Source organism: Pan troglodytes, chromosome 18, assembly GCF_028858775.2.
Source record: "Pan troglodytes isolate AG18354 chromosome 18, NHGRI_mPanTro3-v2.0_pri, whole genome shotgun sequence".
NCBI classification, from domain to species: Eukaryota; Metazoa; Chordata; class Mammalia; order Primates; family Hominidae; genus Pan; species Pan troglodytes.
Genome location: NC_072416.2, coordinates 66,836,366 through 66,848,581, shown reverse-complemented (window position 1 = coordinate 66,848,581; position 12,216 = coordinate 66,836,366). Strand labels below are relative to the sequence as shown.

The 12,216-nt window shown below is 45.1% G+C and overlaps 1 protein-coding gene across 1 annotated transcript in view; it reads right to left on the bottom strand.

Annotated features, from left to right (window-relative positions):
* CDH1 (cadherin 1) overlaps nucleotides 1-12,216 on the bottom strand; it is a 97,530-nt gene that overhangs the window by 27,343 nt on the left and 57,971 nt on the right. The window contains exon 3 of the mRNA XM_001168150.6: nucleotides 6,304-6,527. Coding sequence (XP_001168150.1) covers nucleotides 6,304-6,527 — 224 coding nt within the window. The remainder of the gene's footprint in view (nucleotides 1-6,303; nucleotides 6,528-12,216) is intronic.

Here is a 12,216-nt window from a genome sequence, read left to right as displayed (position 1 = left end):
CAATGAGACCCTTTACTATATCGTAAAGACTGCATTCTCTTTTTATCCTTCTTAGTGTCCAGAGCTCAAATAATCATCATGCATACACAAGTATTGGTTTCAGGGTTTGATATTATAATTTACAAGCTGTTTCAAGCCTACATAATCTCATTTTTATTTTTTTGAGACAAGATCTGGCTCTATCACTGAGGCTGGGGTACAGCGGCAAGATCTTGTTTCACTGGAACCTCTGCCTCCCAGGCTCAAGCCATCCCTCCCATCTCAGCCTCCTGAGTAGCTGGGACTACAGGTGTGCACCACCATGGCTGACTAATTTTTGTATTTTTAGTAGACGTAGGGTTTTGCCATGTTACCCAGGCTGGTCTCGAACTTGTAAGCTTAAGCAATGTGGCCTCCCAAAATGCTGGGATTACAGGCATGAGCCACCACACCCAGCCCATAATATAATTTTTAACAGCAACATTATACTCTGATGATTTAATATCAGAGCTTACTCAACAACTGAATATTTGGGTTTTCGATTTCTTTTCTTTTCTTTTTTTAAATAGAGACAGGGTCTTGCTCTGTCACCCAGGCTGGAGTGCAGTGAAGTGATCAAAGCTCACTGCAGCCTTGAACTCCTGAGCTCAGGCGAGCCTCTGACCTCAGCCTATCAAGTAGCTGAAACTACAGGCATGCACCACCATGCACCACCATGTGCACCTAATTTTTAAATTTTTTTTAATTTTTGTAGAGGCAGGGTCTTGCCATCTTGCCCAGACTGGTCTCGAACTCCTGGGCTCAAGCGATTCTCCTGCTTTGGCTTCCCAATTTGCTGGGATTACAGGTGTGAGTCACTGCACCCAGCCTCTTTTATATTTTTCTTGGGGACATAGGTCCTCAACGTGGAGTTATCCCAAAACAAGTAGATTTTGAGAACTTGTACTAAGAACTACTTTGTGATCAATATAAATCTCTTCATCTCACTGTATCATTATATCTATATGGTTTCCATTTGTTCTAACAGAAGCTGTTGGGATGGAAGCCAAAAACACCCTTTGAGACTTGTATTGAACAGTTTTCATATGCAATAAAGATAACTTTATGCACATGCAGGGAAATAAGAGAGTTGAAAATGGAAGGAAAATATTTGCCAAATTGTTTAAGTGTTTTAAGGTGATTACTGGTAACACAGTAAAGTTTCCAGGGGAAAATTCCATCTCTCACCCTCCACATAAAAACTCACAGTCACTGATCACTGCTTGCCAAGTTTGAGTTCAGCTCTATTTTCTGGCTTTAAGATTGAAGATGCACCAGATACATGTGAGATATGACCAGGTATCATCACAGAGCCCTTCTCCAATGCTGCACACTGGCCACATGTGCACACATGCACACACACCTATGCTCTCTGCCCTCTACATCCTGTATTTGTCTCCTAGAGAGGCAGCCCAGCCTGCGCCAAGGGCAGGCTCTGGAGCTAGACTGCCTGGCTTTGAATCCTCATGACGGTACCTCCTTGCCCCAGGCAGATATTACTTAATTTCTCTGTATTACAGCTTCCTAATGTCTGAAATGGGGATAATATTAGAACCTATCTCATATAATTCTTGGAAGGATTAAATGAGATGCTGGTATTGCACATTTAAAGCACTGTGAATACTGCCTGAAACATAGTAAGTGCTCAATAAAGGTAATGATGGAGATGATGGTTGAACTGGTTGGAAAACACTGAGTTATGGTTTTATTGAGATTTGACCCCAGCACATGAACAAAATAAAAAACTGACCATCATCACTGTATCCTGGGCCAGGCGTGGTGGCTCACACCTGTAATCCCAGCACTTTGGGAGGCTAAGGCAGGCAGATCACTTGAGGTCAGGAGTTTGGGATCAGCTTGGCCAATGTGCCAAAACCCCGCCTCTACTAAAAATACAAAAATTAGCCGGGCATGGTGGCACACACGGGGTCCCAACTACTTGGGAGGCTGAGGCGTGAGAATTGCTTGAACCCGGGAGGCAGAGGTTGCAGTGAGCTGAGATCATGCCACTGCACTCCAGCCTGGATGACAGAGAGAGATTCTGTCTCAAAAATAAATAAATAAATAAATAAATAAATAAATAAATATACAAAAATTAGCCAGGCATGGGGGCATGTGCCTGTAATTCAAGCTACTCAGGAGGCTGAGGCAAGAAAATAGCTTGAATCTGGGAGGCAGAAGTTGTAGTGAGCCGAGATTGTGTCACTGCACTCCAACCTGGGAAACAGAGCGAGACTCTGTCTCAAAAACAAAAACAAAAACCAATCCCAGAAAAACCACTGTATCCTAAGCCTTAAAACAGCCACCTTGGCCAGGCCTGGTGGCTCATGCCTGTAATCCCAGCAGGCTTTTTCCTTTGGGAGGCTGAGGCGGGTAGATCACCTGAGGTGAGCTCGAGACCAGCCTGGCCAACATGGTGAAATCCTGTTTCTACTAATAATACAAAAATTAGCTGGGTGTGGTGGTGCACACCTGTAATCCCAGCTACTCGGAAGGCTGAGGCAGAAGAATTGCTTGAACCCAGGAGGTAGAGGTTGCAGTGAGCTGAGATTGTGCCATTGCACTCTAGCCTGGCTGACAAGAGTGAAACTCCATCTCAAAAAAAAAACAAAAACAAACAAACAAAACAACAACAAAAACTGGCCACCTTGCACAGCCATGGTGAGCACATGGGCACTGATGGATGAATGCAAACCCAGTTATCACAATGAAAGGAAAGGAACATGCATGCCTTGCTGACACCAGGACTGTGGAATATTTTCAGAGAATGAATAATGATGAACACTGTGCTGGCAAAACATCACACTAACATTTTCATGCGTTAAATGAAAGGGAGTCATGCCTGAAAACACTGCACGTGGAACTGATCCCTCAGAAAAATAGGATACCAGGTGGGGCGCGGTGGCTCACGCCTATAATCCCAGCACTTTGGGAGGCCAAGGCAGGTGGACTGCTTGAGGTCAGGAGTTCAAGACCAGCCTGGCCAACATGGTAAAACCCCATCTGTACTAAAAACACAAAAGGAAGGGAAATGGAAGAAGAAGAAAAGAAAAGTAAAAAGAAAAGAAAGGAAGGATGCCAGACTGAGAAAACTCACCCAAATAAGATGAAAGGACTAGAGACTAAGATCTATTCTTACACAAATTTAGAGATTTTGAGCCTGCACAACAAAGTGAGACCCTATCTCTATTAAAAAAAAAAAAAAATTAGCTGGGCATGGTGGTGCACCCTGTGGTCCCAGCTACATGGAAGATTGAGGCAGGAGGATTGCTTGAGCCTGGGAGGTCAAGGCTGCAGTGAGCTGTGTTCCCACCACTGCACTCCAGCCTGGGTGACAGAGCAAGACTCTGTCTCCAAAAAAAAAAAAAAAAAAAAGATTTTGTTACCTGGATATGTTGTTTTTTAAAAAAGTTAAAAATTAATGAATATATAATGAAAGCGAGGTAAGACTGCCATCTAATTACAGTACCACCTGGTTCCAGAAGGATCCTTTGAACTATAGAGACAAACCAAGGTGAATCTCAAACCAGCTGAGGCATAATCTGCTACCTACCACCCAATATCCACTCTTTGTTTCTGATTAAAAACAAAATAAAAACCTATCTCTCCAATATATATCTCAATTTTGTAATTCTGGAATATACATTCCAGAAATGTATTCATATAAAAGACTACATTCCCTACACTGCATGTGCAGCTAGATGTGGCTAAATTTTGGCCAGTGTTTCTCAAGTGTTGCTTGTGGAGAATTCCACAAAGGTTTCTTAAAAGGCAGACAGGGCCGGGCACGGTGGCTCACACCTGTAATCCCAGCACTTTAGGAGGCCGAGGCAGGCCGATCACAAGGTCAGGAGATCGAGACCATCCTGGCTAACACGGTGAAACCCCGTCTCTACTAAAAATGCAAAAAATAAGCCAGGTGTGGTGGCGGGCGCCTGTAGTCTCAGCTACTCAGGAGGCTGAGGCAGGAGAATGGCGTGAACCCGGGAGGTGGAGCTTGCAGTGAGCCGAGATCGCGCCACTGCACTCTAGCCTGGGTGACAGAGCAAGACTCCGTCTCAAAAAAAAAAAAAAAAAGGCAGACAGATAACTAAGTAATGAATTTTTATGCTTCTCCTTTCTCCTTCTTATTGCTTAGAATAAAGACATGATTAAAAAAATTAAAAAAGACATGATGACTGGAGCTCCAGCCGCCATCTGGGATCATGAGGTCTCCTTGAGGATGAGGTCATGTGCTGAGGATGGCGGAGCAAAAATGAAAGGGGGAACCTGGGCTCTTGATGACTATCAAGTCTCCATACTGGGCACAGCTTACCCTAGGGTTCCTTAACTTGAGGAATAAACCACGACATAAACCACGACAATTGGAGATTTATATAACATGCACTTGAACCCAATCATGATACAGCAGACATGGAGCCAGAAACAAAGTTCAAGAGATGTGGAAGAAAAGTTGAAGACCCAAGCTCAAAACTGTCCCTGCAGCCGGGCTCAGTGGCTCAAACCTATAATCCCAGCACTTTGGGAGGCTGAGGTGGGCAGATCACTTGAGGTCAGGAGTTCGAGACCAGCCTGGCCAACATGATGAAACCCATCTCTACTAAAATCCAAAAATCAGCCAGGCATGGTGATGGGCTCCTGTATTCCCAGCTACTTGAGAGGCTGAGGCAGAAGAATTGTTTGAACCCAGGAGGCAGAAGTTGCCGTGAGCCGAAATTGCACCACTGCCCTCCAGCCTGGGAGACAGAGCAAGAATCTGTCTCTAAAAAAATAAAACTGTCTCTGGATCATAAGAGGCTTCCACACACAGCTGCCTGGCAAGGACTCACTGTGCTGAGTTTTTTTCACATGAATGATGGGGTCCCTTGGAGACTTTGAGTCAAGGAGCTAAGTTAATATGATCCTATAGTATTAGATTCCTCATTTTTCTGGTCTAATTACACCAGGGAGAAAAATCAGATCGGGAGGACCATTAAGTTCCAAGAATATCAATAGTCTTCAGGGAGAAAAGAAGATGCCAATCTTACTGGCCCTGGCACTTACAACACATTCCACACGTCCAAAGCAGTAAGCAGGACACAACCAGAATATCCCCCAGAGAGACATTTCGGTAGGAAGCACCACAGGAGCACTTGAGAAACTGGCTTCGAATAACAACCCCTAGAAACATTCCTGCCAAGAACCTAGGCAGACATCCATCCATCCTTCCATTCATGGCCAATTCATCTGTTTGTCTGTTCCTGGTATGGGCCAGACCTAAGGCCAGGCACTGCAAATACAATGGGAAAGGGTCTTGTGGAGGTTATAGTCTAATGGGGTAAGAGCTGCCTACTGGTTCTTCTCCTTCTTCACCAAGGCTCTTCTTACTGGAAGCACAAAAAGCAAAATGATCAGAGAATCCAGCTCTTGGCCAGGCACAGTGGCTCACTCCTGTAATTCCAGCACTTTGGGAGGCTGAGGCAGGCAGATCATTTGAGGTCAGGAATTCGAGACCAGCCTAGCCAACATGGTGAAACCCTGCCTCTACTGAAAATACAAAAATTAGCCAGGTATGGTGGCGGGCGCCTGTAATCCCAGCTACTCAGGAGGTCGAGGCAGGAGAATCACTTGAACTGGGGAGGTGGAGGTTGCTGTGAGTCACACCACTGCACTCCAGCCTGGGCCACAGAGTGAGACTACGTCTTAAAAAAAAAAGAGAGAGAGAGAGAAGAATCCAGCTCTTATTCATTCTTCTTCCCCCAGGAGGGGAGTGGTAAAGACAGCTAACAATGACTAAGTATGCCTTGCGTATTTTTAGCATTTCACATGTATTAATTAATTCCATCCTCACTGTTATCTCCATTTTACAGATAAGGAAGCTCAAGCATAGAGAGGTGACGTAATTCCTCCAACATTACCCAAGTAGTAAATAGCACGGCTGAGATTCAGTCCCAGACGGTGTTCAGGCCTTTACCATTCTTCTACACTACCCGATCCCCACACCCCAAAAACTCCAGCAAGAATTATTCAGTTAGGCCAAGAGCCCTCCACTCAGGCTGATTTGTCCCCCCAGGGGCCATGGGCAACATGTGGAGATACTTTGGGTTGTCATAACTGGTGGAAGTGCTACTGGTGTCTAACCAGTTAAGGCCAGGGATGCTTGCTAAACATCCTACATAGTGCACAGGACAACCCCTACAACACAAAATCATCCAGCCCAAAATGTCAATGGTACCAAGGCTGAGAAACCCGGATTAGACAGCGCACTAAAACAACAGCGAACTTCTCAGAAAAATGCCAACATACCTGATGGGGCGGGGGGCGGTGGTGGTGCCCCACTGTATTCAGCGTGACTTTGGTGGAAAACTTTCTGTAGGTGGAGTCCCAGGCGTAGACCAAGAAATGGATCTGTGGGTTATGAAACCGTAGAGGCCTTTTGACTGTAATCACACCATCTGTGCCCACTTTGAATCGGGTGTCGAGGGAAAAATAGGCTGTCCTTTGTCGACCGGTGCAATCTTCAAAATTCACTGCAGGGCAGAAATCACAGAGATTAGGAAATTGGACAGATTAAAGACAAGAGCATTCCTTCTCCAAAGAGCGAACTTGTGGGAAGACTCCCACAAAACCAAACACAACCAAAAACAAACCATAATCTGGTGACAGAACAACAAAGCTATCACCATAACGTTCTTCACAATTACAGGATGACTTCCTTGTGCTCTGATTTCTTTCTCATCTTCTTGTCAATTGAAAATATTATCTTGTCTAGAAAGAAACTTCTCGACTGGGCACAGTGGCTCATGCCTGTAACCCCAGCATTTTGGGAGGCCAAGGTGGGCAGATCACTTGAGGTCAGGAGCTTGAGACCAGCCTGGCCAACATGATGAAACCCTGTCTCTACTAAAAATACAAAAAAAATTAGCCAGGCTTAGTGGCAGGCGCCTGTAATTCCAGCCACTTGGGAGGCTGAGGCAGGAGAATCTCTTGAACCTGTAAGGTGGAGGTTGCAGTGAGCTGAGATTGCGCCACTGCACTCCAGCCTGGGCAACAGAGCGAGACTCCATCTCAAAAAATAAATAAATAAAAGTAACTAAAACTTTAAAAAGTATTAATACTCTAAAACTGGAGAAGCTGTGGTTGAAGCACCTACACTATACATTAGAATCTCAAAGGACTCATTCAAATAGGTAACCATCAAGCTATATGCCAGACACTGTGTTGGACTGTGAGGACAAAATCGTGACGAAGATACTTAAGGTTTCTGCTCTCATTGAGTTTACACTACTGAGGAAGAGATGGACAAAGACAGAAACTTAAAATTTCAGGCAGTGGTAAGTAATAGGTAGAAAGAAATTAAAATAAAAGAGGGTGATATAAGAGTGGCAGAGGAGAAGGGAGTTTGCTGAAGATGTAACATCTATTGCATGGTGAGGGCAGGCCTTTCTGAGGTAGGCCCATCTGAGCTGGGACCTGAAGGAGCCAGCCTTGCAGAAGCCTGGCTCAAAGAAGCTTCCAGGCAGAGGGGAGCAGTCGATAAGACCATTCATTCTAGGAAACTCTCAGCTTGGCCTGTTTTCCTCCCTTTCAAATAATTGTCCGATGGAATTTCTATTTCATCCAAGTGCTCTTCTATAAAAATTCCTGCCGTCCTATCTTAGAAGGCTAGACAGGAGGATCAGGTTTCTGCCAGAAAGCCCTTGAAGCCATCCCTGATGCCTAGGCAGCAGTTTTCATTTCTTCCATCAGGGGCCACCCTTGCAAACATTTCTGAAGCCAACAGCCCTGCCCTTGCCAGAGAAAAATAAGACCACGTTTGGGGGTGAGAGGGGAAGTACCAGATTTTCTCCATTTTGAAGATGAAACTGAGGCTCACAGAGGTTAAGAAATTTACCTGACATCCTGTAACTATTAAATGGCAGAGCTGAGACAGCCCTTTAACATGGGTTAGTCTCATGGTTGGCTCTTCCTCTCTCTGGAGAGACCCTATTAAGGCCTTGGTTTTTTTTTTTTTTAAATAATATTTTCATAGAGATGGGATCTTGTTATGTTGCCCAGGCTGGTCTTGAACTCCTGGACTCAACCAGTCTTCCTGCCTCGGCCTCCCAAAGTGCTAGGATGACAGGCATGAGCCAGTGTGCCCAGCCAACCTTGGTTTTTTTTTTTTTTAATTATTATTAATTTTTTTTGAGACAGTCTCGCTCTGTTGCCCAGGCTGGAGTGCAGTGGCACGATCTCGGTTCACTGAAACCTCCGCCTCCTGGGTTCAAGCAATTCTGCCTCAGCCTCCCAAGTAGCTGGGATTACAGGCATGTGCCATCACACCTGAATAATTTATGTAATTTTAGTAGAGACAGGGTTTCACCATGTTGTCCAGGCTGGTCTCAAACTCCTGACCTCAGGTGATCCATCCACCTCGCCTCCCAAAGTGCTGGGATTACATGAATGAGCCACCACACCCGGCCCCAACCTTGGTTATTTTTAAAAGGAAGATTATATCAGTTTATAGATAGATTATATCTATAATCTCTCTATTCAAAGCCCTACCCTTTGAGAAGTGACAGTATGAGAGGGAGCCCCAACCTGAATTCCAGGTGCTCATAAGACTCATTATCTCCTCACGCAACCTGATCCCCTGGGCTGATTATAGGAAATTATAGGAAAGATTGAAAGGTTCTCCAGCTCCAGTCTTGATCTCTAAGACTGAGATCAGAGGCTACCCCATGCAATAGCTAGGAGTCTGCTACCTGGCAAATAAACTGAGCAATGAAACCAGGAAGAGCTCGTTCATAGGAAGGGAGCTGTGTCATTCAAAGAGTCGCCCACCTGACCCTCCCTCCCAGTTTGTTTAAAAAATAAAAATAAAAAATCACCACCATGCCCCAACCCCTACCTTCTCAGCCCTTAGACTGGGTCTACAACTCACTTCTGCAACTTGAAGGAAAGGATGGGGTGAGCAGGGGGAGCCATAATAAATGATGGGAAGACAGAGACAAGGAAAAAGGGCTGGACCCAGGGTCTGTGACTGGATTATAAACCCAGATTCTGCCATGTTCTTGCTGGGTGGCGTTAGCAAATTGCTAAACCTCTATGGGCCTTGGCCTTCTCTACTATAACATAAAGGTTATCACCACTGTTTGAGTCTACCTCTTTAGGGTTTTGTGAAGACCAAGACAGTGAATGGGATGACATTTTCTAAGTTAAAAAGCAATGAAAGTAGAAGAGATGACTATTATTTCTGTGTATTTGGGTAGACAAGTGTTTGTTAACTGAACAGCTGAGCCATAAGATGATGAAAGAATCAAGAAGAAATGCCAAGTCCTTAAAGGATGGGCAGATACCATCCTTTTAAGTCTAAAATAGGAATTTCTTTTCAAACTAGCAAAACCAGATGCTCTTCAAAGAGTCCTCCCCCACCCCCAGCAGAAGTAATGGGGCAACTAGGTCATCTTTAGGGGCTTGTCATGTAAACAGGGAATGAAGGCTGCACTGAATTCCTTTCTCCAGCCTTCCCAAATTTAGACAGTGAAAGTTGAGACAAGCATGATTGGACTTGCCAAGGGTGGCGGCCTGAAAAAATGAAAATGGTTTTGCAAATAACTTGATCCAAGGCACTTAACCTGCTTTGGGGCACCTCATCTTAATGGTGGTTAAGCCCTACCCTTTGAGAAGTGACAGTATGACGGGGAGCCCCAACCTGAATTCCAGGTGCTCATAAGACTCATTATCTCCCCATGCAACCTGATCCCCTGGGCTGATTATAGGAAATTGTGGAAAAGATTGAAAGGTTCTCCAGCTCCAGAAAGGCTCTGGGAAGCTCACTGTCACGCTGGCAAGGGCTGGGTTGTCTCTGAGCCCAGCAAGTGGGAGGAAAGAAGAACGGCAAAATGTTGAAACTAGAGGATCAGAATACGGGGACTGGGTATATTTCAACATGCCCATAAAAAAAGCTAACAAAAATAGAGCTAACAAGGGTCTAAGTGTTCTTTAACCCAGCATGCCCACCTTTCATAAACTTATTTGGTGACTTGGTGTAAAAACCAAATCCCAACAAAAGAAGCTAAGACCCCACTCCCCACTACTGGCCATCTCCATGTGGGAAAGTCTTTTTTTTTGAGACAGAGTGTCACTCTGTCACCCAGGCTGGAGTGCAATGGTGCAATCTGGGCTCACTGCAACCTCTGCCTCCCAGATTCAAGCAATTCTCCTGCTTCAGCCTCCCGAGTAGCCGGGATTACAGGTGCACACCACCACGCCCAGCTAATTTTTGTATTTTTAGTAGAGACAAGGTTTCACCATGTTGGCCAGGCTGGTCTCGAACTCCTGACCTCAAGTGATCTGCCCGCCTCTGCCTCCCAAACTGCTGGGATTATAGGTGTGAGCCACTGTGCCCAGCTGGGAAAGTCTTTTCATTACAATATCATCACCATCATCAAAAACTGCAGCCTCAACTAAGCTTCAACTAGCTTTTATGAACTATTTTATTCAGATTTTATTTAATTTTATTTGTGTGCTTTTTGAGACAGGTCTCTGTCACCTAGGGTGGAATGCAGTGGTGCAAACACTGCTCACTGCAGCCTTGGCTTTCGGGGCTCAAGCAATCCTCCTGCTTCAGCCTCCTGAGTAGCTGGGGCTACAGGTACATGCCACCATGCCTGGCTAATTTTATTTATTGTAGAGATGGGGTCTGACTACGTTGCCCAGGCTGCTCTCAAACTCCTGGGCTCAAGCAATCTTCCCGCTTTGGCCTCCCAAAGTGCTGGGATTACAGAAGTGAATCACTGCACCCAGCCTCATTTTAATTTTTTGAGAAAGGGTTTTACTCTGTCACCCAGGCTAAAGTGCAGTGGCACAAATGCTGGCTCACCGCAGCCTCAGCTTCCTGGGCTCAAACCATCCTCCCACCTCATCCTCCAGAGTAGCTGAGACTACAGGTGTACTCCACCGCAGCTAATTTATAATTATTGTTTGTAGGGACAGGGTCTCGCTATGATGCCAAGCCTGGTCATGAACTGACCTCAGGTGATCCACCTGCCTCAGCCTCCCAAAGTTCTGGGATTACAGGCATGAGCCATCATGCTTGGCCTATTTTATTAGTATTTTAAACATGTGTAGAATATTAATGTGCCATGCTCTATTTTAAGCATGTGCTGCCACACCCAGCTAATTTTTGTATTTTTTCTATTTCAGCAAAAAATGTAATTTTATGTTTACAGGACTAGATGGGGTTTTGCCATGTTGCCCAGGCTGGTCTTGAACTCCTGGCCTCAAGCAATCCACCAACCTCAGCCTCCCAAAGTGCTGGGATTACAGATACAAGTATTGTGCCTGGCCAGGAGGCAGTTTGAAAACAACAACAACATATTTTCCTTATATATCCTTGTATTACTTGGCCTGTTACAATTAGAATGAATTCTTTTTTTTTTTTCATGACAAAAACTAGTAAGAATGACTTTTAAAAAGTGTTTTTAACACTCTGTCATCCCTGCATGCTGCTATTAAACCTACGGTGCCCCACTTTCTAGCCTACTGGGCAAAAGTAGCTTTCAAGAGAGGACCCCAAGAGAGATGACTGATGTTCAAATACAAATGAAACCCAAGTTCATGAAAAGCTTTTGGTCCCGGGGCAGGCTCTGAGCATTCAGCAACATTCCTTGCTTGAAATTGCCATCATGCCACACGGAACAGTCCCACTTTGACGATCCCGTTTCTTCTCCCACGCCTGCCTGGTCCCATAACTGGAATGTGAGTGGGTAGAAACAAGACAGTCTCAAAAGCTTCTATATTATTTTCAGACGATGTTGGGATTTAAGGACGGTGCCAGCTATGGAAGGCAGCAAACCATAGTTGAGTTGTTTGGTAACCAGTGGGATAACCTAGTGTCTTAGACGTAACTAGTTGGAAGCAGTGTTTTGCCCACCCTGCACACAAAGGGGCACATTATGGATTGCCTCCCTCTCATCAGAACACATTTCCCACAGCGAACACCAAAGAATACTGCATTTAGCAAATCTTTTTTTTTTTTTTTTTTTTTAAAGACAGAGTCTCGCACTGTCACCCGGGCTGGAGTGCAATGGCAGGATCTCAACTCACTGCAACCTCCACCTCCCGGGTTCAAGCCATTCTCCTGCCCCAGCCTCCCGAGTAGCTGGGATTACAGGTGCCTGCCACCACGCCCGGCTAATCGTTTGTATTTTTAGTAGAGACGGGGTTTCACTA